At 38.7% G+C, this 25,525-nt stretch overlaps 1 protein-coding gene across 2 annotated transcripts in view; it reads right to left on the bottom strand.

Moving 5' to 3' along the window:
* The window catches only part of ANO4 (anoctamin 4), a 225,105-nt gene that overhangs the window by 80,008 nt on the left and 119,572 nt on the right, over nt 1-25,525 (bottom strand). For both annotated transcript variants that reach the window (XM_075711548.1, XM_075711556.1), the window contains 2 exons: nt 24,081-24,217; nt 17,206-17,364 (listed from right to left, as the gene is read on the bottom strand). In XM_075711548.1, coding sequence (XP_075567663.1) covers nt 17,206-17,364; nt 24,081-24,217 — 296 coding nt within the window. The remainder of the gene's footprint in view (nt 1-17,205; nt 17,365-24,080; nt 24,218-25,525) is intronic.

Here is a 25,525-nt window from a genome sequence, read left to right as displayed (position 1 = left end):
GATTATTAGAACAGGGAAGAGTTTAAGGAGCCATCTTCTGATAATTCATTTCACATTGTTCGTCTCAGCGCTGCAAAACTCTTCTGGCTCATTTGTAGGCAGACGTTAGTGAGCCATTTTTCCTTTCCTCTTCTCCATTATGCAAATAGTTGTTACATTACTTTAATAAGATGGCCGTAGTGAATTTCTGAGCAACTGCACTGTGTAGTCTTACTAAAGGTACTTAAGTGATCTGATGCATTCAAAAGGTGCAAACAAAAATTTTACAAGGGAAGTTGTCTTGGAAATCTGCCAAAGCATATGACAGAGCAGCCATCTCTCCAGGTACAACACCATTACTACATGAAAGGCACATGCTTTCCAAAGCAAAATATGATGGCAAGAATAAGGTTGGTTACCACTGTTCAGCTCACAATTCACATTAATACAATTAGGTAGATTTACCTTTTTCCAAATCCCAAACCATGCTCAGACTGTGTAAGAATTCCCACAGAAAAATTAAATATGCAAAAAACCAAAAGATAAAGGCAAATCCATCTTAATGTGCTGGCTTCACCAAGTCACAGTTTCAGGTCGATCATGAAATGTTACAGCCTAGTGCAGAGAGGAAATTCCTGATATTGGATTGTTTACATGAGTCTTCATCCGTGTCTACTCAGCTAAGTTCAAAGTAGTTTGACTTATATAGCATATAACTAGATCATCTGATATTAAAAAAATGTACATCAGAAATAGAAGAAAAATAAAATTTCTTAAGCAAAGGTAACGTAATTAGAATTTAACTGGAGACAAGATAAAATTGAACTACATAATAATATCTCTAAACTAAGAAGGAAGAAAGCTGGATCCTTTGTGCATCTCTGTACAAATCCCTTCATTTGCTAGATGCTTTAAATGAAACAGGGTCCATGTATGACAAGGGCAAATTATGTTTTTGCCTTGGACTGTTCTAATTGGTTGTGATAAAGCAACTTCTATTCATGGCACAATGTACTGAGAAGGCAGACACCTAAACACAAGCTCCACTATTGATCAATTATTGCTGTTCCCAATGTGCCTAGTGACATAAGGTGCTGGATGAAAACACCTCCTGTATGACACAGAAGAGCAAAGCAGCACCAGATGGAGCTTGATATTTTAATGGTTCAGACAAATGTGACAGAGGACAAAGATGATTTGCTCTCCTAGTTCAGAGCTCTTACATGAAGATTAAATGAAAGAAGTTACAGAAAACAAGCAAGTCTTCTTTTGCTTGAAGGCCAATATCACTATCAAATAAGGTAATGTTAGTTTTGATCTGATTGCACATGTTGCAAAGAGATGGAACTAATCCTAAAATTGTTTTCTGGATAATACTGATATCTGAGATTTCTATGATGCTGTGAAACTGAGGCCTCGAGTAACACATACACTGGCAAAGAATCCACCTCTCCAAATTCACTTGCACCATGGTAACCAACTGCAGTGAAGATCTTCACTTAATAGAGAACATTATCTTTCTCTAGAGATGAAGAAATATTCTTTCTTTTTAAGGAGTCCCCAGGCTAGCAAAAGGCAGATTTCTTCAGCTTAGGAAAGTGCAAACGTCTTTGTTATCTATTGACAGAAATGACACTAGGTGTAATTGTTTCTAGAATTTTTTATTTTGCCCACTTTCCATAGAGGGGCTGTGCCTCTAAGAGCTGCAGCAGAGAATTCACAGTCCAAAGGTGGAACAGAAGTCACCAAAGTGGTTTTTTAGCTCTGTAGTACTATTCAGATACTTCTATTCAGTGTAAAACTTTGGAGTAGAATTGAAATTCTCATCTGTCATACCTCTGGAACTGGTATAGTTGGCATACTTACAGCAGTCTGTTTCATTCTCTTTTATGGGGAGTGTAAAAATGCAACATGAAAAGAAAAATAAGATAAAATCTCCCTTCACTTAATAATCCCAGTTTTTCTATACACTTTGTAGATGTACTATTATACACTTTTTCTTCTATTACAAAGATTTCCTGACAGGAAAATTAGAATACCATTACATGATTTCTGAAAAAAATCAATATGGCTGTATAACTTGTAATTCATTCATTTTGTTGAAAGGAACTTGCTTAAAACCAAAACAGTTTGGACCCAATGAATATTGGAAAACATATTTTAAATATGGGGGGAAATTCTGTTAGCATTACATCACTAGACAATAGGGAAAAATCCAAACTGCAGAACACTTTCTCAGCAAACCACCACTTAGCAAATTATAATTGTTCATACACTTCAAGCTGTAGTTCCTGTCAAATATTTGAAATATAACACCTAGCACATCCAAGAAATGTAGTGTAGAAATGTGCTTTGCACCGTTTGGCACAACTTTATAGAGTCACTATAGTTCTGCTGTACACACAGGAACCCTCAGGCAGGGTTTAATCTCTTTCTCCACCTTTCTCTGTCTTACACAAACATACACACAACTGACAAACTTCTCCCACTGATATATTTGTCTCCTCCTCCAGAATCCCATCTCTCTGTCTTGCTTGCTTGTCTCCTCCACATCAGTCAATGTCACTTTTGTCTCACCAGGTTCCCTCACATGACCACAGAAGACAACTAGTTCTATGCATCACTCTCTGACCGTGTATGATGTATGAAGGAGGTATTTCCAACATCAGACCTCTGTGAATGGCAACATCTGGAGCACAACAAATTACAGATATTTTTTCAAATTTCAATTTGAGGAAGTAAAAGGCAGTCATCTTAACCTTTGAGCTGGAGGAACATACATAAAATTCCACAAACTACCAAGGGAAGAAGAATGTGGGAATTCTTGATTTGCCCAAGTGGTATTTAAGCACAAAATGGGAACAAATTGCAAGTTTTGAAAACAATTTTGTTCCTTACAGCATTTATGTGAAGAACCATCCAGCACAGATGCCATCTCTCCTTTAGAACATGAAAGGTTAACAGGAAAGTACCAAAATATTAATAAGGAAAGAGCTCTGGATAACAACTGAGCAATCGCCACCACTGTACATGGCTGGTGGAAAGTGCAGCAACAGCAACACTGGCAAGAAAATAGGAAGTCTGATGTCAGAAATGTCACCAAGTGCCTAAAGTGATGAACTTAACTTAGCATATGAAATTTTTTAATGTATAATGAAGAGCAAAGAAAAAAGGGGGAAAAAATTATGCTCTGTGCTTAAGGAAATGGCTTTTCTCACATGACTCTAGGTCTGACAAAGCTATCATAGCACAGAAAGCAGAGATAGTGAGGAGGTTGAAAAGTACAAAAAGCAGAAAAGATGAACTCACAAAATGTCACTGTTAGGATCAAGAAGTGAAGTTAGCAAGAGTAGGGTAAGGTATGTGAAGAGGAAAAAAATATCAAATTAAGAGCATATAGGGCTTAAATTTCCCTGGTTCTTTATTTTGTATATCTATTCAGCGAGGGGTAAAGTCCAGCCCAAGTAAGAAACATACAGATCAATTAAAGAAAGATCAGAGCAGGATAATAAGAATGATCAAGAGTTTTGGGGAATTTGACCTAGAACAAAAAATTGAAAGAGCCAGGGTGATTCAAAATGCACAAGAAAATGCTAAGCAGGTAACACAGTAACATTTAAAAAATAAGTAACAAATAGTTGTGAATAGGAAGGGAATGAACGGCTCTCCATGTTACTTCTGAATCAGGCAAGAAATAACGGGATTAGATTGTAGCAAGGGACGTTTAGGTCAGATATGTTAAAAAAAAAATCAAGCTGAACAATACTGAAACATTAGAGTGATCTGGCAAGGGAAGATTCTGGTGTTTAGGAAAACATTGGATAAACAATTGGCAGTATGTAGCTGGCCTACCCTCGGAGCTCTGGGAGGGACTCCTAGCCTCCTGAGGCCCCCACACTCTCCCAGTCTCCTCTATTATGATTTGCAAGAGAATCAAGTCGTTGTAAAACACTATAAAATTAAACCTTGTTTATTTGGCACAGCTCACCTTCACTCTGCCCTGGAAGATGTGATAATACAAGATCCAGGAAACAGTATTTCATCTTGAGAGACAATAAACTAGGAAAAATAAGCATAACACGAACCAGGTACTAGAAAAAGAAATGGGGCAATTCAGAGAGCAAATAATGGTGTCACTTCCTTTTAAAAACCACACACCTGGAAGAGTGGTCCTGTGCTCAACACAGCTACCCCTTGCATCTGGCTGCTAAAAGAAGCCTTGAAGCCAACAGTGTTGTTAGGACTGCTTTAATAATTAGGGATTACACTGGCAAGGCAAATTCAAAGAAACTTCCTAAGAGGGGTCAGAACAATAAAGAGCAGGGCTGGGGACTGAGACATCATCAGTATATTTGGCATAAATCTCTGACATTCCTACTAGGGGAAAGGACCTAGAAGAGAGAGGTGGAGATGTTTGAAAGAGGATGGGGCGTTCAGCCTTGGGGAAAAGGCAGGGTTAAGAAGCAATCTCAAAATGCTCCACAGATCAAGTCAGTCCTCGGAGACTTGGAGTAGGAGAAGCAAGACAAACAAGATTTCCCTAGTCCCCCCAGTGTGGCTGAGACAGTGGCTCAAGCAGGGAGAGCTTTAAGTGTTAAGTATCATAGAATCATGAGCTATAAGTGTTGTTTGCCATATTTTCTTCTTTAGTTCTGGTACCTAATCTTTTGCTAAAGACTTGTTTGCACATTAAACTTTTTTGGTGTTTATACAAACCTCAGGTGAATCTGAAAACACCAAGGCATAGCACCATCTCAAAGGCAACAGCTGCAACTAAAGTGGCTCCACATATCCCATCTAACACCGGCCTGGGATTTCCAGGAGTTGGGATGTGTGGCTGTAAGGATGATATGGGGGGCTGACAGTGTCTAGTCTGGGATAAAAGGAAAAGCCCTATATCTTGGTCCCAATGTGGATGTTTCTGTGATGATCTCTGGCAAGAAGGTAGCAATGAAGAGATGGTTCCTGACTTTGGAAAAACTAAACCCATCATCCACTCCCCTCCTTGTTTTGCTTTCACCATACTAAAATCAATAAATAAAAATCAAAGATGATTCAGGAAAAAATGGTATTTAGAGCATAAGTTTCTCCAAACCCATCCAATTTCCTTCAGAGATAATTTTAGGATATTTTTAACACTATTTGTCTGCAGCACTTAGTGTGGAATGTACTATTATTTTATTTAAAATGAATTTTGAGATCTTCAGGTTCTATAGGCTTCAAGGTCAAAATTAAGCAGTTAAAGGCATTAGAAACATGTCTTCCCTTTGTTTAAGACATACACTTAACTCAGAACAATTCAATTTACAAGAGACTAGGTACTCAAGAGTAACACAATGAAACAGATCAGTGCTTTTGGATATTGGTAATAGCTTGTTGACAGCGCTCCAGGGCTTTACTAATAGAATTAGGGAGAATGTTTGTCAGGAATTTAGAGGGGTGCATATGCACTTTTTAGAAAATACAAATTCTAGGTATTCAAGAAAACCTGCAACTTATTCATGTTCCCACCGCACATTTTTAGGATCTGACTCTGATAATCTCTGAACATAGGATAAGAAATGTAAGTGCAAGTAATCCATTCACTTCCATGTATATCCAAACAAAATCTGAACCAAACTGTGGGCCTGGCACTGTGTGCGAGGCTATTGATCCAACTTTACTTTCCTGTAGTCACAGGAAATAAAATGTCTGTGCAGTGAATCTGACTGCAAAAGCTGCTGTCAGCTCATTTCTGATTGTTTAGAAAATGAGGTTTTCTTTTATGTTACACAGAATCTGATGGAAAATATGCTTGATGCCTTACAGGTAGTCTATGAAATAAGTTAAGAGCAGAATCAACAAATAAAAACTTTTGTTAGCTAAGCATAGTTAGTCCTATACGAACATTTCAGTGGTGGGCTGTGATGCTATTTAAGAGAGAAATGCATTTTGTTTCAACACCAAACTGAATAAATTATATGAAAATGAAGCGAATTGAACAAGATTTCTAAAAATTCATAGGTAAACACATGAAAAATTTCAATTTTATTTAAGCTTAAATATTGTCCACACAAAATAGCATCTTTCGGTGTATTACTGGATTATATAATCACTTCTACACTTTTTCTCTTTTTTTTTTTCTGATTTCTCTTTTGTAAAGCTAAACCCTTCTTACCAACTAGCATATCATTTTAATATGAGGCATTTAATTTTGAATCTGTTTAAATGAAATGTTTTCACATTTTCAAAACGTTTCCCTCTTTCCTCAGCTAAAACTGTTTTCTGAGTCTATTCTATATTAAAGACTATTAATTCCTTGCCTTCCTCCTCCCCTGACTTGTGTTAAGTCATCCTCCATAAATACAAAAGATTTGTTTAAAGACATTAAGGGCCTGTGTTGTATTTCTAAAGAGATTTTACAGTCAGATTTTTATAGGTGGAGTTATACAGTGAGAAGGGTTCCTTCCTTACTTGTCTGCCGTGATTTAATGTGGATATGTCTCCCCATCTTGATACTAGCTTCCTCTTGATGTTTTCTGACCATCATCTTTCTCCCCCTCTTTCCCAACACTCCAGTGTGCTCACCTTCAGGCCAAGACAGACATGTAGATTGACACGGCAAGCACTCATCAATTCACACTCAGAACAGCAAAGAACAGAAGATGTCAAAGAATGGAAAATCTGCAGAAGCATTAATCTATTCCATAGATTGGGGGTTTTAGAATTAAACTTTACAATCGTCACACAATTCTGTTAGCTATTTGCTTTACACTCCACCAGTATTGGGGCTGATCCTGCAATCCACAGATCTACTCACATAAGTCCCTAGATATCACTTGGGCACAGGACAACCAAAAAAAGCTTATCTTTAGTAGTTTACAGATATGGTGTGTGCCATATATCTAATCCAGTTTCCCCTGCTGGACACTGGCAGGCTGCTGTATTTGTATCAAAACAATGGCACTATCATGACTCTAAGCCCACTGATCGCAAGAAGCTGCCTGAAGGCTTCCTCCCAAGGAGCAGACATCACAGGTGTGATTCAGGGCAACTATGCTGAGCAGTCTGCAATGGAGAGGAACAGGCACCTTCAGGTTACAATTCGTTTGTTCTATTTTCCTCAGATTGAGATGAACTGCTGCCCAGAAGGCCTTGCTCCTCCCCAGCCAGATAGCTACAGTGTAAACAGCTACAGTCAATAAGATGGTTCTTTTCCCTCTTGGGGCTCTGCAGTACAGCCACCTTATTTTTCCTGGACTCCTATTACCCTCCTCACCACCCACCTCAACTTCTGCGGTAGTGTAGACACATTACTTCCTACAGCTGCACCTTCATGGGTGGCTCTAGTTCACTGCTTAGCTGTCTGGGACACATCACAGTGACAGCAAGTGATTCAGAAGATTTTACAAGGATGTGACTGCTATCCGTTTCCCCCATCCCACCTTATTCATTCTGCCCACAGAGAACACATAGGGAAATACAGATCTGTAAATAACAAAACCTGTCACTAGTGTCCTTTGCATTTTAAAAGGCCTCTTGATTTTGGTCAGTACTTTCTGTATTTTGTTACTTGAATTTTTCCCTCCTGTGAATTTCTGAAGCTAATGATAAAATCCATAAATTTGCACAAGTTTGTTGACTCTGGATGTTCTACATACCACAGCTTCCATGCACTCAACTGCAGTTTCAGGGCATTTGTTTAATCCAATCCTGTCTCAGAAAACCACAATTTCCAATAGCAATAGCACTCACAATACAAACTCAAAAACTCTGGAGATGAAGTGCCAGGCTGTAGTCTGCACTGAACTACAGGTACAGAAGAAAAAAAACATGGCCATGCTGACCTAGCATTGGTGACAGTTCTGCTTCAGGAAGATGACCTTCAGACGTGCTTTCCCATCAGCACTCCTATCACAGTAGGAATGCTTGAGCTTCTCCAGATTCCCCAGGAAATGAGGTCACAGATCAGATTATTAACTTACAAGGCAAAGAAAGGCACAGAAGTCTAGGTATGGAAAGACAAGTTTCTGAATGGAGAAGAGTTTCTGCATATAAAGAGCAGAAACAACAAGCTGTATCTAAGAAAAGTAGTAAGGACTGTACCATGAAAACCTCCAAGAGGAAAGAAATGGGTCTTTACACTGCTTTGCCTACAAGGCACTTTCAGAGATTGTTTTAAAAGCTTTCATATAAGAATACAAAAGATATTTGTGCCAGAACAGAGTTTCGTAAAACAGATAAAACTTTAAACAGGGGGAGATGACTAACTGACTGTCAGAGGTTTCAGTCGATGTGGCTATCTCAGGAACACTTTTCCCTCAGGTCAGGGTTTATTAAACTTCATTTACAATATCACTTCATTACCACTCTGAAGCAGCAAGAAACAAATACGTAAATATGCAGTGGATAATGCTGGATTTAATTTGGGCCCAGAGAGCCATAAACTGAAACGTCTTTTTCAATAAAGTCTGAGCACTGAGGTAATTTGACTAGCTCTATTTTGTGAGGCTCTTAGCGCAATTAAAATACAGTTAATCCAAGGCACACAGCACCAGTGCTCCACTCGCTCCATGACTGAATTAACCTGGTACAACAAGAAAGTAATCGGCCGACAAGAGGCCCTCTTGTGCCAGAAGCAGGTGAGAAACAGAACTGTCCTTTCTAGATTCATTCTTCCCTCCTGGGACCACTTCCAGGGAGAGCAGCCCCACACCACTTCATGCTGCAGAGGAAGACGCAAATGTCCCCCAGACCAAGAAGGTACTGTGGCCACTTGAAATCATTACTACTTGTTCAGAAGCGTAATGCTGTAAATACAATGCCATCTTTTCAAAACAGGTCCAACACCAAAATCGTCAACATGAAATGAGAATGTAAAACTGGTGTTTCTATATACTCTGCCTTTCTGTTCCCTACAGACAGCTCTAGATTTCTGCTCATTAAGCCAGTACGGTCGGGGAGTGTTGCAACAAACCAGTCATGTCACCTTTGGGCAATGAAAACTCTCACTGTGCATTAACTGATTGTAGCCTTGTGGATTACGCTTGGTCCTGATGCCACTGGCAGGCAAACAATATCTCAAAAATAATTGCTGTTTAAGATCAACTATTGTAAAGGGAAAGGTGACTTTGGACATATAGGGGACATCTCATATGTAACCTTCATTGTTCTTTTTAATCTATCACCTGTCTGTTTTCCATGAGCCTGGTGTCCTTCAAAAGGTTTTTGACATTCTGATTTGTGAAGATTGATGACAGGAAACTCTTTGACAAAAAAAAATTCCTACTCAACATTCCTGAAGAAAAAGAAGTATCTCAAGGGCCTTTTTATCCTTTTTCAGTTATCTACATATTTTCTATATTACCTCCATACTCCATGAGAAAGCCATATTCTTTTCCAATGTAGATCAATTTCTGAGCAACAGTTTCTTAGTCTACTAGCTTTACAAAGTCTTGTTAAAGGCTGGAATTTGTCATTTGGAAACATGTTCATATCTGGGCTCCCTCAGACAATCAAGAAGGTTGCTTCTAAAAACTACACACTGAAATTTGAGTTCAGACTCTGTCCATCCAGACTTCCATGTACGTCCTCAAATTTCTCTTCTGAATTGCCACTGTACTGTACATGGACATAATATCTGAAAGCTAAAACATTTTTCCTCAGAAGCCCAGGTAGCTGCAAACTCCTCCACTATTTAGTGACAATGTTTTTTGGTACAGAGCACTCCCTGAAAAAGGACATTGTCCTGTTCATACCCATACATTTTCCTGTAAAACACTGCCAAAAAGAGATTCCACTTGCTATTTGCATTAGATAATGAACTAACAATAAATCTTCGGAAGACCAGCCTGTTTTTAACTTGGTCTGGCTGAATTTGGATGAAACGAACCACTCAATGTTTTAAATTAAATAGCTGGAAGCACTTTCACTTACAATGCATGTGGTGGGCTTGCATTTCAGTCTCGTTCCCCCTTTGCAGGCATAGTTTATGTCACTTTGATGTCTCCATCTGTGATTTGTGGATGCAATCAGACACAGTGCTTAAACATTAAATAACAAACTGCACCTGCTAATAATGGGATACTATGCTGTTAGTGAAACCACAGCTCCTGCAGGCTCCATAATTTGTACTGTAAGTTCATTAGCTGTAGATATTTACATATTGAATAATAGGATCAGAAAAGTGAGAGACTGAAACAACTTACTAGAGTGCATGAAAGCTACAGAATGCTTGATATTAGTTACAGTAGTAGATTAACATTGAACTACATATGATCTTATCCAAAGACCAAGAAGGCCTAGTTTTGCCAAACACCAGTTATTCAAACTGGGGGAAATGCATGCCACTGTTACTCATGTCTTACTATTTTACTTATTCAGCTCTAGCATGAAAGCAAAGTTTTCTCCCTTACGTCAAGGGACTGGAACATCTACATAGTATTTTTCATTACCTTGAGATAGATATTGGCTATCCTTGTTTCTGCTGTGTATATACACGAGTGCATATGTGTATATGTGTCCAAGGATGTACATGGGTAAGATTGTGAAGACTGGAGGTACTGACAGTAACTAGAGGATCCTCCATCACTATTAAAAAAGAACAGAAAAGAATTGGATTTCGTTTCTTCTTGAAAATATCCTTAAGTATGGTTTAAAATTAAATCAGCAAGGAAAACCAGAATGCGTAAATTTTAACAAATACAAAATGACATAATTTAAAACGCATTAACATGTAAAAGACAGATCCCTCAGCTAACATAAACTGCCACTGAGCTGTTGACTCAAATGATAAGGTGACAGCCAGCAATCTGCCCGACTGTAATTAAAGGACTCACACATCATCATAGAACCGAAAAGGAAGATGTGAACAGTGTTGGAATTAAGCGACTCATTAGGTCAGCATCTCCTAATTTTTCTAGGTGGGGAGCTATATAGCTTCCTAAAGGGAAGCCTTTTAGCCATAGGTGACATCCTCCATGTGGCCTGACCTACCATGCCTGCACAGTATGGATGATCATCACATGCACAGTTGTCCTGGTGCTTCCTAGCAACCGGGCATATACTGTCACACAGTGCATGCACACAGATATATTCCTCTCTGTAAAAAAAACCTTGGAGGACAGCAGATGCACATGCAGTGGTGGAAGCTTTCCCTAGCCACCCTCTTCTCTAGTGAATAGGAGGTTTTGGTATGTGCAGAGTAATCTCAACATGACAGGGAAGCTATATGAGTACCAAAGGAAAATAGCAGCCAGGAAAAGATCCCCCAGCTGACCTGCAGCCTGCTCCTGACCACCACACAAACTCTTCTGGCAAGTTGCAAATAGCTATTGGGCCATAGGCTGAGCACTCTGTTATAAACTCTATGCCTGGTCGATTAAATTAACATCTATAGCATCAGTAAGTTACAAACAAGTTATTTTTCTTTCAATAACTGAATAAACTGAAGTTATAACCAAAAAAGAAACTTCAAGTCACTCCAAAGACACAGAGATTTTATTGTGCACTGCTTCTCAAAGAATCATATTACATAAGCTAAGTTTATAAAACACCTTTCCTCACTCAGATCTGCAAATGCCACTTGAGGTCTGTAAGTCAGCTTAATTCTTTTCTGCCCATGAATCACAATCAGCAACAACGTTTATGTAACAGGACTCTCATAACAATTGCAGCAATGACGCACAAACCAGAAAAAAAGCAGATCAGTCTCACATAACTGTTTTGGCTCTGCAGTACTAACAACAACAAAAAAAGTAGTAGATGTCATTTTTGCCAGAAAGATGATGTTTGACTGGCTCAGGAGGAGTAGCTGTTGATTATAACATCTCTTTTTCACATCATCACTTTTTGAGCACAACTATGTTTAAAGATTCAGTCTTTGAAGTTCTTGGTTTTTTCATACTCATTCTTTATTTCTAACTTTTACCTCACTTTGACGTGGCCATAAGTCTATTTTGGTTTTACACTCAGGGATGAGGCAAGAGTCACAGAGATACTACATTGCGTGCTCTTTCTGTCATCTGTAATTTCTCTCAACATTCATCATTTTAAACCAGGCTCCAAGTTGCTGCTAAATATGTCTCTTACTGAATACATGTTTCTAGCCTCTGAAGTCCTGCCCCATTAGTGCAAAGTTACAGACACATTAAGAGAAACTGCTTCATAGAACTCCTTCTACATTGCCATGAACCTATCTGCATCTGCTTGTGAACTTGAAAAGTCATGAAATAATAGTATCCTGCAATTATATTGCATTAACTATTCAAAAAGATCTCAAAACATAACTTTCAGACTCAGATTAACATAACTTTCAGACTCAGATTATACCTGCTAATAGATATTTGTTCACACAACAAAAGTGAAGCTTATACTGTGCTTTTCTTCCCTGTCTTTTTTGTTTTTCACCAGAGAACCCCTATTGTACATTTCTACTGCCTATTGTATACACAGACTGCATATCAGCTGCCAGATGTTGCCCCAGAAATGTCAGCTGCTGCTTGAGGCAGGGAGTGAATGCCCTGGTGACAGCTTGACACTTATGGTGGCAATGTTTAAATTTTTAATTGGGCATGTAACACAAAACCCACACAATTTGGATTGTTCCTGAAAACCAGTCCAACACACTACACTAACATCTTTCATCTGGGAGATGCAAAGATCAATGTGTGGGCAGTAGCCCAAATGGATTGACTGCTTTTTGTAAAATATCTGAAACTAGTTCCTGAAACATATTCTGCATCCAGTAGCTGTGAGGAGACCTGCTTTTTAAGGCAGTAAGGAATGCTGTTGCTTTAAAGCAGTTCATTGCTTTTACACTGAAACATTAGTATACATAAGTATGCAAAATATAAAAAATAAAAGGCCTGAATATTACTTTCACTACTTATGTGGTTAGTTCCCCTTTACTACATTTCTATCTATCTGTTTCTACTGGCTTGTCAAATGCCTTTTCAAATAAAGTGTATCAAATCAACTTACAAATTATAAGTTAAAAGCTTTGGACACAATCATCAAGGAAAATGTATGAAGTATATTTAGTAGTAGAACTATTCTGTATGAATTAGTTTAGTGCAGTCATGAGAAGCAAAAAAAAAAACCCCAAACATGCCAAGTTCAAACTAAATGTAGTCTATTCCTAGGGCTACATGACCAGATTCTACCCACCATCAGATTCATTTTGGATAGACAGTATTTACTTAAATCTAAGATGACCTCCTTCTTCTCTTTTACAAATTACAAATCCAAGGGTGGTCTGTGTTTGTTCATCCAGCATAGATTTCTTTCAACTACGTCACTTCTATCCTGCATTTGCATTGCATTACAGTCCAACTTAAATAGGTTGCAAGTGAACAAGTTATGTATGTTAGCTGCTCCATGCTGACTACCTCTGTGCACGCTCTATTAGTGTAGTATAATTTAAAGTACCTTACTGAAAGATGTCCGTAATACTGTATCCACGTACCAGCACAGAGTAGTTACTGTTTACAGCAACTTAGTTCTACCTGGCCATTTAGGATAGGGATAAAAATACATTAGTTGAAGCTGCAGGAATAATCTGGGATAAGGGAACTTAGCTGTATTTTGGCCAAGAAGTTGAATTTATAAATCTTTATTGTTGCAAAAAAATACCATGGGCCCAATGTAATTGTGACTTTTTATTCTCTCTTGAAAAGACAGGTTTTCCAGAAAAATGCTGGGTTTTTACTGTCCCAGAGGGATGAACACTGTATTTGGAATGGCAGATTCTATCTGTATTTTGTCTTTACATAAAAGTGATCATAAGTTATTTTTCCTGAGAGTCAATGGGCTGATTTCAGTCTCAGGTTTATCTTGTATTTGGCTAAATATGAAACATACCCTCAGAAGGTGGACAGTAGTACCCTGTCTCCTGTTAACCATTTGCCAGTCAACTCTGGAAGGTATGAATCTTGTGTAATGCAGACAGAAGGTATCAGTACCTACAAACCAGAAATGCTATTGGTACCTCATCTCTGATAAGAATTTGCTCCATTTGGAGGCTGCCCTCTCCATTTTACCCAATACATAAACCTGTTTCAAAGAGTATTAAAAAATGAAAACAGTAGGGTCATCAACAATCGCAGAGCCAGGATATCATAGTTATTTATCTCACTTGTGAGACACTGTAAAAAAGGATAAATCAATATAGGAAATTTTATATCTAGCTGAAAAGAAAATACAGTCTCTTTTCCTGCAGTGACCTATATTTTCAATTAACTTACCTAGAGCTTCTATGCATATGATCATATATGTGTCAGATGTGATCCATGTTGGACTGGGACAACAGTCACCCTATCCAGACCCAATATACACTGAAAAGCAGGGAGAAGGGTCAGAAAATGATTTATGCTGTTCCATTCGATTAGCATTCACTCTTAGAGCTCTGTTTTCCATACCTTCACCAATTCAGTGATCTGTTCCTTGGTCTGGGATCCCCTCATTGTTTGCTGCTGGATATACAAAGCACCAAACCTGGCAGAACTTCCATGGGAGAGTGGTGTGGTATAGCTGAAGAATGCGAGTGTGAATTCATTGGGGAATGTCTGCAAAACGTTATCACCTTTTTCTGGAGTCAGAAACATATCCCTGTTCAGACCTTTCTCAGCTACATGATCTTGACATTGTGCCTGAATTTATCTCAACATTTACCAATTCATTTCAGATTCACCTTCTTATTTCTTGCTCTTAAGTGAACACTTCACTCCCTGCACCCACCATTTCCTGGGTATTTTGCTGTGCTACACGAGCCACTGCAGTGCATTTTTCTCTCTCTGCAGTGTTACTGAGGAATATGGTTTTGAAACTGCAGTGTGAACAGCTCTGTACATTTTCCTCTCTACCACTGATTTCACATCAAAAAGACAGGACTAACACAATCGAATGTTAATATATAAACAGCCAGTAGTCAAAGGAGAATGAACTAAATACGACACAAAATTCATGGAAGGTAGAAAGTTTCTTTCAGTCCAACGGTTACAGCCTGTGGCCTCTGTATAAGTTCTGTGGCCAAAACCACAGACAATTCTCTCATTTTATCCGTGAGCAAACTTTTCCCAGTGGAAGAAATATATTATGTATGAACAATTAGAAAACAGACCTGTTGTTAAAATCTTCCAGAACTGAAATTCAAAATGATGAGTCTCACCAAAAGGAGAAGTAAAAGTAATGAGAAATAATCTAGGCATTAACTGATCACACCACTTATTTTAAACCTAAGTGTTGTGCAGCACAGTTGTTACTCTGCAGCGCAGAGGAGGGAGTATACCAAGAATGTACTTATTACCTGCAGGATTATAATTCAACTTGGAAACTAACACGATCATAAAATATACATGCTAGGGTTTAATTTTAGGTCAGAGTCATATGTTAAAAAAGATTGCTACCCTAGATTTTAAAAACATTAGCCTGAGTCATGTAACACAGCCTCATTTTGATCATTCTGCGTTTAGAAAATGTACAATCGCTGATGCTGGCAAGAAGTCACAGCAAGGCCAAATGAGATTAATAAGAAACAAAACTGCATGTCAGTAGCATAATAGAAACTGAAATGATTAATCAAATGGGCAGAACAATCATGCAGCCTAGGCAGCAAAGTCCAAGTAAATGGACTTGAAAGCCACAAGAAAACTCTATAGTAAGCACTTAAATCATTAATTTGAAAAAGTTTTCTGTGCAGAATATTGCAATAAGTTTCATAATACTTAAAATATAAAATGATTTCATAGTTTTCACTGCTGACCTTAGCACAGTAATAAATCTGCAAAAATCATGAAGTAGGGAAAGATTGGTTCGAAACCACTGGGCAGATGTATCAATAGGGAGGATTCATTCCACGTTCATTTTCAACGCTGCCTAAACTTCAGAGATTTCTTCAGCGTCTCTCCGGGTGGAAGCAGGGCAGAATTCTAGGATATGAAGCTGAACAGCTGCAGCAACACTACTGTGTTCTTGGATGTTGGGTTACAACTCCTACAGACAGTAGTATGTTTACAGGAAACATGTAATAAATGAACAATGGCTGCCATTGAAAACACTAGCAACTACTGCAGCACTGAAGATGTTAACTTCCATGCTATTTGAAGGAATAGTTTATGGTAACTGGTTGATGTAACCAGTGATATGCCCTTATAAGCTTATATTCACCAGTAACCGTGTTCATGCAAAAACACTTAAAGAAAGGAAACATTTTCATTATTCTGGAGAGAAACAGCTTCTGTTTTTTTCCTCCCCAGTGTTCTCCAAAGAAGCGTGCCTTTCAAGTACACAGGCAGAATATCTACACATGTACCAGGAATTCAGTGAAAGAATGGGAGATAATGTACAGCACCTACACAATTGACCAAAGCCTGTAACATGAAAATTCCTCTACTCTTTCCATCACTGGCAGCATGACAATTAATATTACCACAAGTGTAAGTCAATCAAGCACGAGTAAAGCTAAATATTCAGCAATATCTATTCTGCATGGAAGTGAGACTTAAGCCCTGTTTAAGCACACTTGTGAAAGTTTAAGAAAGAATATAGCCTAGGCAAAACGAGGAACAGTCTTTTTAAGCCTTGCTTCTGCTACCTATCACATCAATACATTTTTAGACACTTTACATTCATTTTTACACTCTTGACCAGAAAAGGTTTACTGTTTTAGAACATTGTATTGGAAATAACATTGATATAAACAATTCATATGTACTGTCCAATTATTTCAATGTTTAGGATTAAGACAGAAGGAGAGATTTTAGGCTGTTTTCAAACTACCAAAATACCTCCCAAGTCCCTATGCGTAAGCTAAGAGGAGAAGGAAAGCAGGGGTCTAGTTAGGTCTCTGGAAAGAGTACCAAGAGCCTCAGCAAAGAGTGGAGCAGGTAGCTAAAAGGAAACGCAGGTGCAGAAATGTGCATTGCACTCAATAGAATTTAGGCCATCCAAACCCAGCACTTGTTTTCTCAATTGCACAGCACAGTGGATGAAATTCTGTGGCCTACTTGTGCATAAGGTTGAAAAAGATGACTGTAATGCCCTGTGTTGGCTTTCAATTCATGTGTCTCATTTTTCTTTAGGCTATGCTTTCCCACTGCTCTGGCAATAAATAGCTTATATTTAGGCATACTTAAAAGCATTTTCCACTACTACAAGAGAGTAAAGGGGTTTCAGAGTAAACACAACTCATACCCTCAGATTCTACACACCTTTAAATGTTGGAAGTTTTTTTCAACAAAGCTCTCTTACCTCTTTTTCCATCTGAAGACCTTCTGCTCTGATATTTCTCTCAAATACTTCCCTCTTTTCTGTCTGTGGATTAGATTTTCTGTATACCAGGATGTAGTCAATCCGACATTTCCCATCTCTAAAATATAGTCCATTGGCTTTGTTCTTATCAGGTACTTCCTGTAAAGAGAAAGTCAAACATTTCAGTAATGTTAATTTGCCTTGGTAATTGTTGCATTGCTGTTTGCATCAGCAGTTTTCAGTAATACTCCACAGGAAAGATAAGGAATCAGAACAAACTGTTCAAGTTTTTAGGTGCTTTGCATACAGTGCCTCTGAGGTCATCTGAAAGTAGTACAGACTTCCCCATTTCAAAACCAGGAGGTCTTCTTAGGCAGATGTTTGGTCATATAGGCATGGGATAGGAGAGAATAGAGAATGCAAGCCAACCTTCCTCCCCCACCACCCTCCAGAAAATTAGGAATAACTTCTTACATATAAAATAAAGCAGAGAATAGTGTTACTGAAGCGTAAATTTAAAATTAAGAACTTAGCATGGTAGAATGCCTTTGTACATGAGAAGAATAAACAATGGCATGAACATTTATTGTGGTGAGAAACACTAAGACCTGGCACAGAGATTCTCATTGCTTTGCGATGACTATAGTACTTCTGCTTCACAGGACACAGAAAGGGTATGAAGGTCCTGTACCTACCTCATCATACCTCATCAGACTAACTACAGAGTATTCTTGGCTTAAGGAACAGCAGAGGAGGTCCACTGGATTTATTTGAAAATAATTCCTGGTGTTTGGTCTAGCAGTACGTAAACACAATAAATACTGTTTCTTGGCTATTTCCTGCAAAGAGCATGCCTGTTCAAATGTTTGCTCTGACAGAAAGAAACTTGATTTCACTGTTAATAAGAGGTCCTTTCCTGAGATCTAAAAGATCAAAATGCTCATCCTTTTTTCAGAAATTCATGACATGAAACTCTCTACAGATCCTCCTCACAATTTAAGACTACTTCCACATAATACAAGCCCTACCCAGGGGTTGAGCTTTTGATTTCAAGCAAGTTGAAATTGTGTGGCAGTTTGTGGGCTGGAGTGTTTTGTACAAGAAATGTACACTGTGAATGCTATATGGGAACAAACAGCACTCCGTCAGGGCAGTATAATGGGAAGAGGCCTTCAGGGACCTCAAGATCAGTCCAGCTCCAAGCTGAAGGGAGGGCTAGGCTAAGTCCTCTCTGTTTTTCCAGAATTTGCCTAATGATTCCTGCCAGAAATAACCATGCCCTATAATATATGATCAAATCTCTGAAAAAAAATAATATTTTGCCTTTCACATCTGGGAACAGTAGGGAATTTTCAAAATACTTTCTCCATAGGAGAACTGCATCTTAATTTAAATTGAAAAAAAGTGAACATAGTAATAAGGCAAATGTCTCTTACAGAAAAAAAAAAAATCCCATTTAAAGATTTTAGTGTAAACTATCTTCTGATTCTCAGCAGGCATTTTGATTAAATGTAAAACCCAATGAGAGCATTCCAATCATCCCATCGTTTTGGTACATGCATTTTACTGAAGGCAGAAAAGGGAATTTTTCTAAGATTCTTTTATTACAGTGTCTGATGCCTGACACAGCTTAATGCAGACTTGATATAGTGGAACAGTTCTTTGAGCTGAAAAAGAAGGCAAGAAAAAAGATTTAAGCCCTAAGGAAATAACAGCAACAAACCATTTATATCTATACTGCATATCATGCTGACAAATGATATTATCAGGATATCAGAAGTATTTTTCACAGAGCATTAAATATGAAAACAACTCAGGAAGCACAGTTTATTTTTTTCCATAAAATATCTATGTTGAGAAGACGTAAAAAATCCCAAAAGGGTATTTAAGGTTATTTAAATAAAGGAAGGGTGCAGCAGGAGATTTAGAGGCAGTGGGTCAGCTTGGTGGTCCTGTTCTGATTTCTAAGCCTCCTGCTGAGCCATCCTTCCCATTCTGTGAGGTCCCAGAGTCACTATGTGTATTTTAGCAAACAAAGTGGTGTAATAGCAAAGGATCTGTAGAGCAAAACAATCTGTGCTGAGGACCTGCTGTCCACACTATGTAAGCTTGAGGGCTTACTTTGGGCCCACTCTAGTCTGGTCCAGAAGACTCACTGGGGTACATCTCACAATTTATTTGCATCCAGAAGGAATCCAGGTTTGAAATCCAGCACTGCTCTGGAATGCAAACAAAGCATGGGTAGGGGCAATTGAGAGATTTACTTCAAATGTACACTTCTGAACTGAACTAAAATGTTAGCACAGACCCATTCAGAGTGTGCCACAATGAATGTGTCTTTCCCTGTCTGCAGTAGAGACTCCACTGGAAAAGTAGTTTTGCACTTTATGCTTCCTATGTTTCATCTTTCTCTGAAGAAAATTGGTTTGCCCCACACTGACTCATCAGTGCATGCAGAACCTTACATTAAAGAGTGTCTATGAGGTTTAGCCAAGTTATTTGACTTGTAGGACTTCCTCCCCTATAAATATGACTTCCTGAGACAACTACTTTCTCTTAGATTTCTGAAACACTCCCCACTACAGTGTTGTAATTTTTTGCTCAGAAAGGCAGTTTGGACTCCTATGTGTACTTGGAGGTCCTTTTCATTTTAGGAACACAGTATGTGAAATCCAGACTGATAAACCCTACTAGACTGATATGGCCTCTGAGAAGGAACCATTTCTGTTGCCCTCTGTTACAGTGTGTGAGGCAGCTTTATAGGCTGAGCCTGGACTTACAGGAACTCTGGGGATCTAGCATGATATGGAGACAGTCAGGCTGGCCAGCAGTGTCAGGAAAGAGCAGCTGCAGGGCTTTTGCATTGTCCACAGTATTCCAGCCTTACACTATTCTAGAGAGAGACTTTTCTCCTAACTTGAGCTTTGCTGACCTGTCTCCAGACATTGCATCTCCTTTCCCTGTGTTATGACTTCAAAATTCCATTTTCCTAAACTGATTAAAAAAAAAAAAAAAATCTAGAACCAGATCTGACCGCAGGTTTTGGTGGGAAAGTAGTCTAATCATGTATGTCAAATCTCCATTCCTTCATCTAAAGAAGGATGCCAGAAGAAAGTGAACGAACAGGGAAGACTTCACTCTAGCAAGAAGTTTAGCATTTCTGGCTATCTTTGCAGCTTTACTTGTAATACGTGTATCTAAAGTTGTATAATTGGGAACTCTTTTCCAAGGAGTGCACTAGTTTCCATATTCTCAGACCCACACTGGGAGCCGTCGACATTCATAGACGTATGACTCATAAACACACACATGGTAGGAGATCTTTAGACTAAAGGGCTTACCCCAAATGTTTCACTATCCAAAATCAGAGGATTTGTAACCCTAACAGCTATACAGACTTTAAATAGAATATTTAAACAAAAATGCAGTTAGGGAAATCAAGGAAATCTGAAACTTTTCCTTCAGGTCTTTAAAAAAAAAAATCAGAAGGGACTCCAATGTTCGCTAATTTAATGACAGATTAGATTCTTTCTTGATTCGTAGTTATTTTGGTACCTGGTTATTATCAGTATGGATACTCAATGAAGATAGGATCTTTAAATTCTAAAGAGATCATCCTTTCCTGTTGTTTGTGCCTACCTGAAATTAGAGTCCCCTGCATGCGACTTCACAGCTGGTGGAGGGGGTTAATACCTCCACCACTAACAGTGATAATTTATGCAGAAAAAGAGGAACCCAGAACCACCCAGTTTTTAAGGCACAGTTCTAATCAAAGAATGAGTATATTTTCTCTGTGTGTTCTTTTTTCTTAATATCCTTTTGCCCATTTAGATTATAATTTTGTGGAAGCTGCAACTTTATTTTTCCATGTATCTTCACTGGTTGGTATGTTCTTTTTGACACCATAATATATTTAATTACATGGAGCTTTTCTAATAATAAAATTATCTAGGCTGCAAGATCAAGTGCCCCAAAGTTAGGAAGTAACAGATTTGTAGTTTTCTCTGAAAGCTTAGATAATCTCTTTCCATATCCATCCCAATCACTGAAGAAGAGCAGGATTTGGTGGAAAATACTATGTAGTTAGCTTATATTCTGGTAAATATACACAAGAAAACTGAGATGAAATTGCACAAGCTACCATAAGTGCCATAAAGAACATCAGAATTCTTATTTTTCAATGTGAATACTTTTTTCTGCCATAATCTTCAGTGCAAGTTCCAATTTATAAAAGCGATTGTTAAAACAAACTTTATTCAATGCAATGTTAATAACACTGCTCCCAAATATCAACAGAGTTTGATGTTTAGAGTGAAGACTGTAGAAGTGACTTTTTACAATTTTAATTTCATTACATTAGCTGGAATGTCAAGAATGCACCATATAAGCCCATTTAAGTAGAAGTCAAATTTTGTCCCAGCTCCATCATTCTCCCGTGTTTGGATAAAGAAGATTAATTTATTACTCCATAGAAAGAAAGGCAAGAATGGATGCATAACTAGAGTATAACTCCTAAACTTAAATTTTTACCTTCTTTCTGCTGCTTGTCCAGTTGTCAGAAAATGAAATTTTGGTGGAAGTAATACAATATTTTAGTGATAACATGTCCCTGGATTTAAATTATAAAGTGTATACCTAATTTTTATATTGGCATGTGTAAAAAGTAATTTGGTCAGTGGACACAAAGGGAAATGAGATTTCTAATTTGCTCAGACTGTAGCTGTGTTTGAATGAAACACAAAACAAAGAAAAAAACCCATCTCTATCCAAAGGACAAGCTGAATCCCAGTCTGGCTCTGCATCCGTTGAGGAACTGTTGATAAAGCTCCGTCCGTAAAGTCTTCATTGGATCTTCTAGTTGAGCACGAACAACTAACAGTTGAAGCAAACAATATTTCAACTTGTCAGCTACACAGAAGTGATAAGAAACCTTAGCTATGTCCTTGTAAATTTTTTTTGATTGTAAATTTATTTTAATGAATTCAGACAGACACCATATTAAATTATTTGGCTGCAATGTTAGCTTTCAAACTAAGCCAAACAAACATCAATACATTCAGAGAGAGTTTCACTGGGGCCAGATCCCCTTTCCTGATGGCATTAAGTGGTATCAACAGGCTCTTTTAGCTACTAAACTAAACTGAAAGACTGAAAGGAAGCTTGAAGCTTCAGAGTTCACTGCACCACTGTATAGTTGAGCTCCCATATTTATCCATACAAACCATACAACATCTAAACAGTGTATCTTTTCCTTCTGAAATTAAGTAGGGGCCAAGTATCTTGAAACTTTTTTTGTAGGCTACAGCATCCCTCAGCTCCCATTAAGACTTTCAATTTTCTGGTTGTTTTTTTTTTTTCCTCTGATACATATACATGACATACATTGCCATTTTCTTCAGTTATGGTTATGCAAAAAAAAAAAAAAAGATAATCTGCTCAACTAGGAAAATACTCCTCAGACGTTTTCCCTTTCCCTTTAAAAAACAACAAAGAATACATTGAACAGGAAAGAAAGATTTTGCTGTAACAGCAGCATATGTCGCTCTCTCTCATCCTCTGTCTCGAGCATTTTCTGTTCACTTTTCCTCTTTAACATGCAAAGATCATGTCCCTTTCACCCATGTCCTTTTGTTAGAGACCATATGGTACACGATCCCAAAATGCAACACAGGAGTATCATGTCAGGTTAATGTATTACAGTGCAAGCAGGCAAAGAGAGACCTTTGTAAGTTGTATGGGAAGCTGGGGGAGAGTGATGAGTAAAGGGGAAGATCAAATAGTGAGCAAGGTCAAACATATCTCTGGGTACCCTGAATTTTGTTGCTTTAATTATCTGTCTAAACATTCCAGCAGTGCAGCTCTCTACGAGCTGAATTTCTAGCACACGGAAAATCTCTAACTCTCTCCTCAGCAGTGTTTCACAAAAGAACTTGCACCACAAAACCCTCTAGCTCCTGAAAAAGACATAATCTGTAATTATATCTTCTAAATTTTATCTAAATTAGTAAACAAAACAGGGCCAGGGCAGGGGCTTCAGCAATATCCTATGGTTTTCCATGTTTTTTAATTGTTAGTATTGTCCCTGCCAGTTCTGCTCTGTGCCAGTCAGCCCTCTGCCAAAAAATCTTCAGACACAGCTTGCAGGTAACATCAGACCACTCCAGTAAATAGTCTGGATGCAGCCACTCCTGAGGTGGGGGAAAGGAGACAAGTCCCTGGTCTCCTCACTCCCCAAGCAGATAGCCCTAACATCTATGGGTTGTAGGGCAGTTGGAGGCAAAGCTAAAGGGTGTCACATTCCTTTCTGCACAAAAGACACAGAAAGGAATTTAGGCCCAAATTTTCATACTTGGATCCATGATGCTTTGCCTGCCCTAAGACATAATTTAAAAGGGACTATGTGCTGAATGATTCCTCCCTGGCATGTTCTCTGAATCACCAGTATGCACCATCAGGTCACTTGTTCTTCACTGGAAGGGAATGTGGCACATACCTGATACCCAGTGCTTCTCATGAGAGATTTATGATAAATTCTCCCCCTCCTTCCTTCCCCCTCAAAGGATTACTATACGGAAAACTTTTCCATTATTTTCAGAAGCAGTGAAGCATTAGACTTGGCTGGTTCAGAAAACAAGCAGATAACAAAGGCCTGTATAGACTTTTCAATGGGGGTGCATGAAATAAATAAAACCTCCTTTTAACTTGACATATTTTATATCTCAGCATTATAATCTTAGAATGGAAAAACAGTCCCCATGACAAAGGCCAGATACCAGTTGTCTTACACAGAATGAGATTTTAAATCGAATTACATTTATTCCCTCTTTATAATGAGCATGAATAATTATTACATTAATAATTCTGTGTGTTCTTACCTCTCCCACAACTTCCAACCTGCTGGCATCATCAGAAGTACTGGTCAAATTACCATGGTGAAGCAGGGAGTCATCATCTTTGGAAGGGCTGTTCACGCCTTCTAACTCATCAAAAAAAATGTTGACATCCTTAGCTACTAAAAACAAAAATAAAAATATACATTCAAATCACCATTGAGCCAAATGAATACACTGAGTATAACACATTATCAACAATCCCACATTTTAGTTCTGGTTTAAGTGTCTGCTATGTTAAATTTATAATCTGAGGCACATTGGAGGAGTGCTTTCTTCACCAGTGAGCCACATAAAGATTCAGGATACCACAATACCTCTCTGATGACCAATAAGTAATCTTCTGTCACAATAAAACATACATTAGCTATCGCCTCAGCTTCTCTTGGGGTAAGTGGCTTAAACAATTGCCTTCTGGATTACTATAATCTCTGAAAATTTCTTATTATAAAGAAGCAGTTTTTTAACCTACTACATAAAGTTTTGAGTTAGAAGTTGTACAGACCCGCGGGGCAGCCAGAGGCAAAAGACCTCAAATAAGTAGTTACTTGAAAGGCACTGAATAAAGAAGCCTGGGCAGAAGTCTGCCTTTGCACAATTTGGCATCTTTCGATGCACATAGAGCTGGCATGTTCAGATCTACCTACCGCACAGCCCTCAGTTGTGCGTGAAGCAATAGCTTAAATCTACAGGATGCTGTAGTAAACCCAACCCTGATAAAAAGTGAAGAGTTGTAATGGCCTGGAGCACATCCCCTAGTCCTGGGGAGCTGGCAATGGGGCTCGGGGCCAAGGCAGAGCCAGCGCAGCCAAGGGCGGCCCCTTCCCTCTGGTGTCTGTGGGGAGAGGCTCCCAGATGATGCCATGGGGAGACCTTGCCCGGCCATCCTGGGGCTGTGTCTGACCCCGGTTCTCCTCACTGGATCCTGATGTCAACCCATGGGCTGACATCCCAGCCTGGCCTTGGCCCGTCCCCCCCAGGGGGGGCCTGGCAGCCTGGGCCTGTCCCACCCCCCCAGCCAGGGGGGAGAGTGGGGGAACAAGCCCAGGCTGCCAGGCCCTGCCCTGCCTTCCCCCATGGGGAACCCCCGGCCCCAGCGGTGCCCCAACAGGGGATACCTGATTGAGTAAATGGGTTGAATTTCCTCCACCTTTCATGCAATGCCTTGTCATGTGATAATTTTACTCTACTTAAAAAAACCCAAAACAAACCACTAGAAGGAATCATAGAATCATAAAATTCTTTAGGTTGGAAAAGACCTTTAAGATCATCCAGTCCAACCACTAACCTAATATTACCAAGTCCACCACTATACCAATTAAGGGTAGGGTAATAATTTTCTGTTTCCTGGCTTGGTGGCTGGATTATTTTTTAATGAAAGTAAAAACTAGGAATCACTAAGGTTGGAAAGGATCTCTAAGATCATCAGT

This window comes from Pelecanus crispus, chromosome 1 (assembly GCF_030463565.1).
Source record: "Pelecanus crispus isolate bPelCri1 chromosome 1, bPelCri1.pri, whole genome shotgun sequence".
In the NCBI taxonomy this organism is placed as follows: Eukaryota; Metazoa; Chordata; class Aves; order Pelecaniformes; family Pelecanidae; genus Pelecanus; species Pelecanus crispus.
Note: the sequence above shows the minus strand (reverse complement) of the source record. Positions and strands in the feature narration are given on the sequence as shown.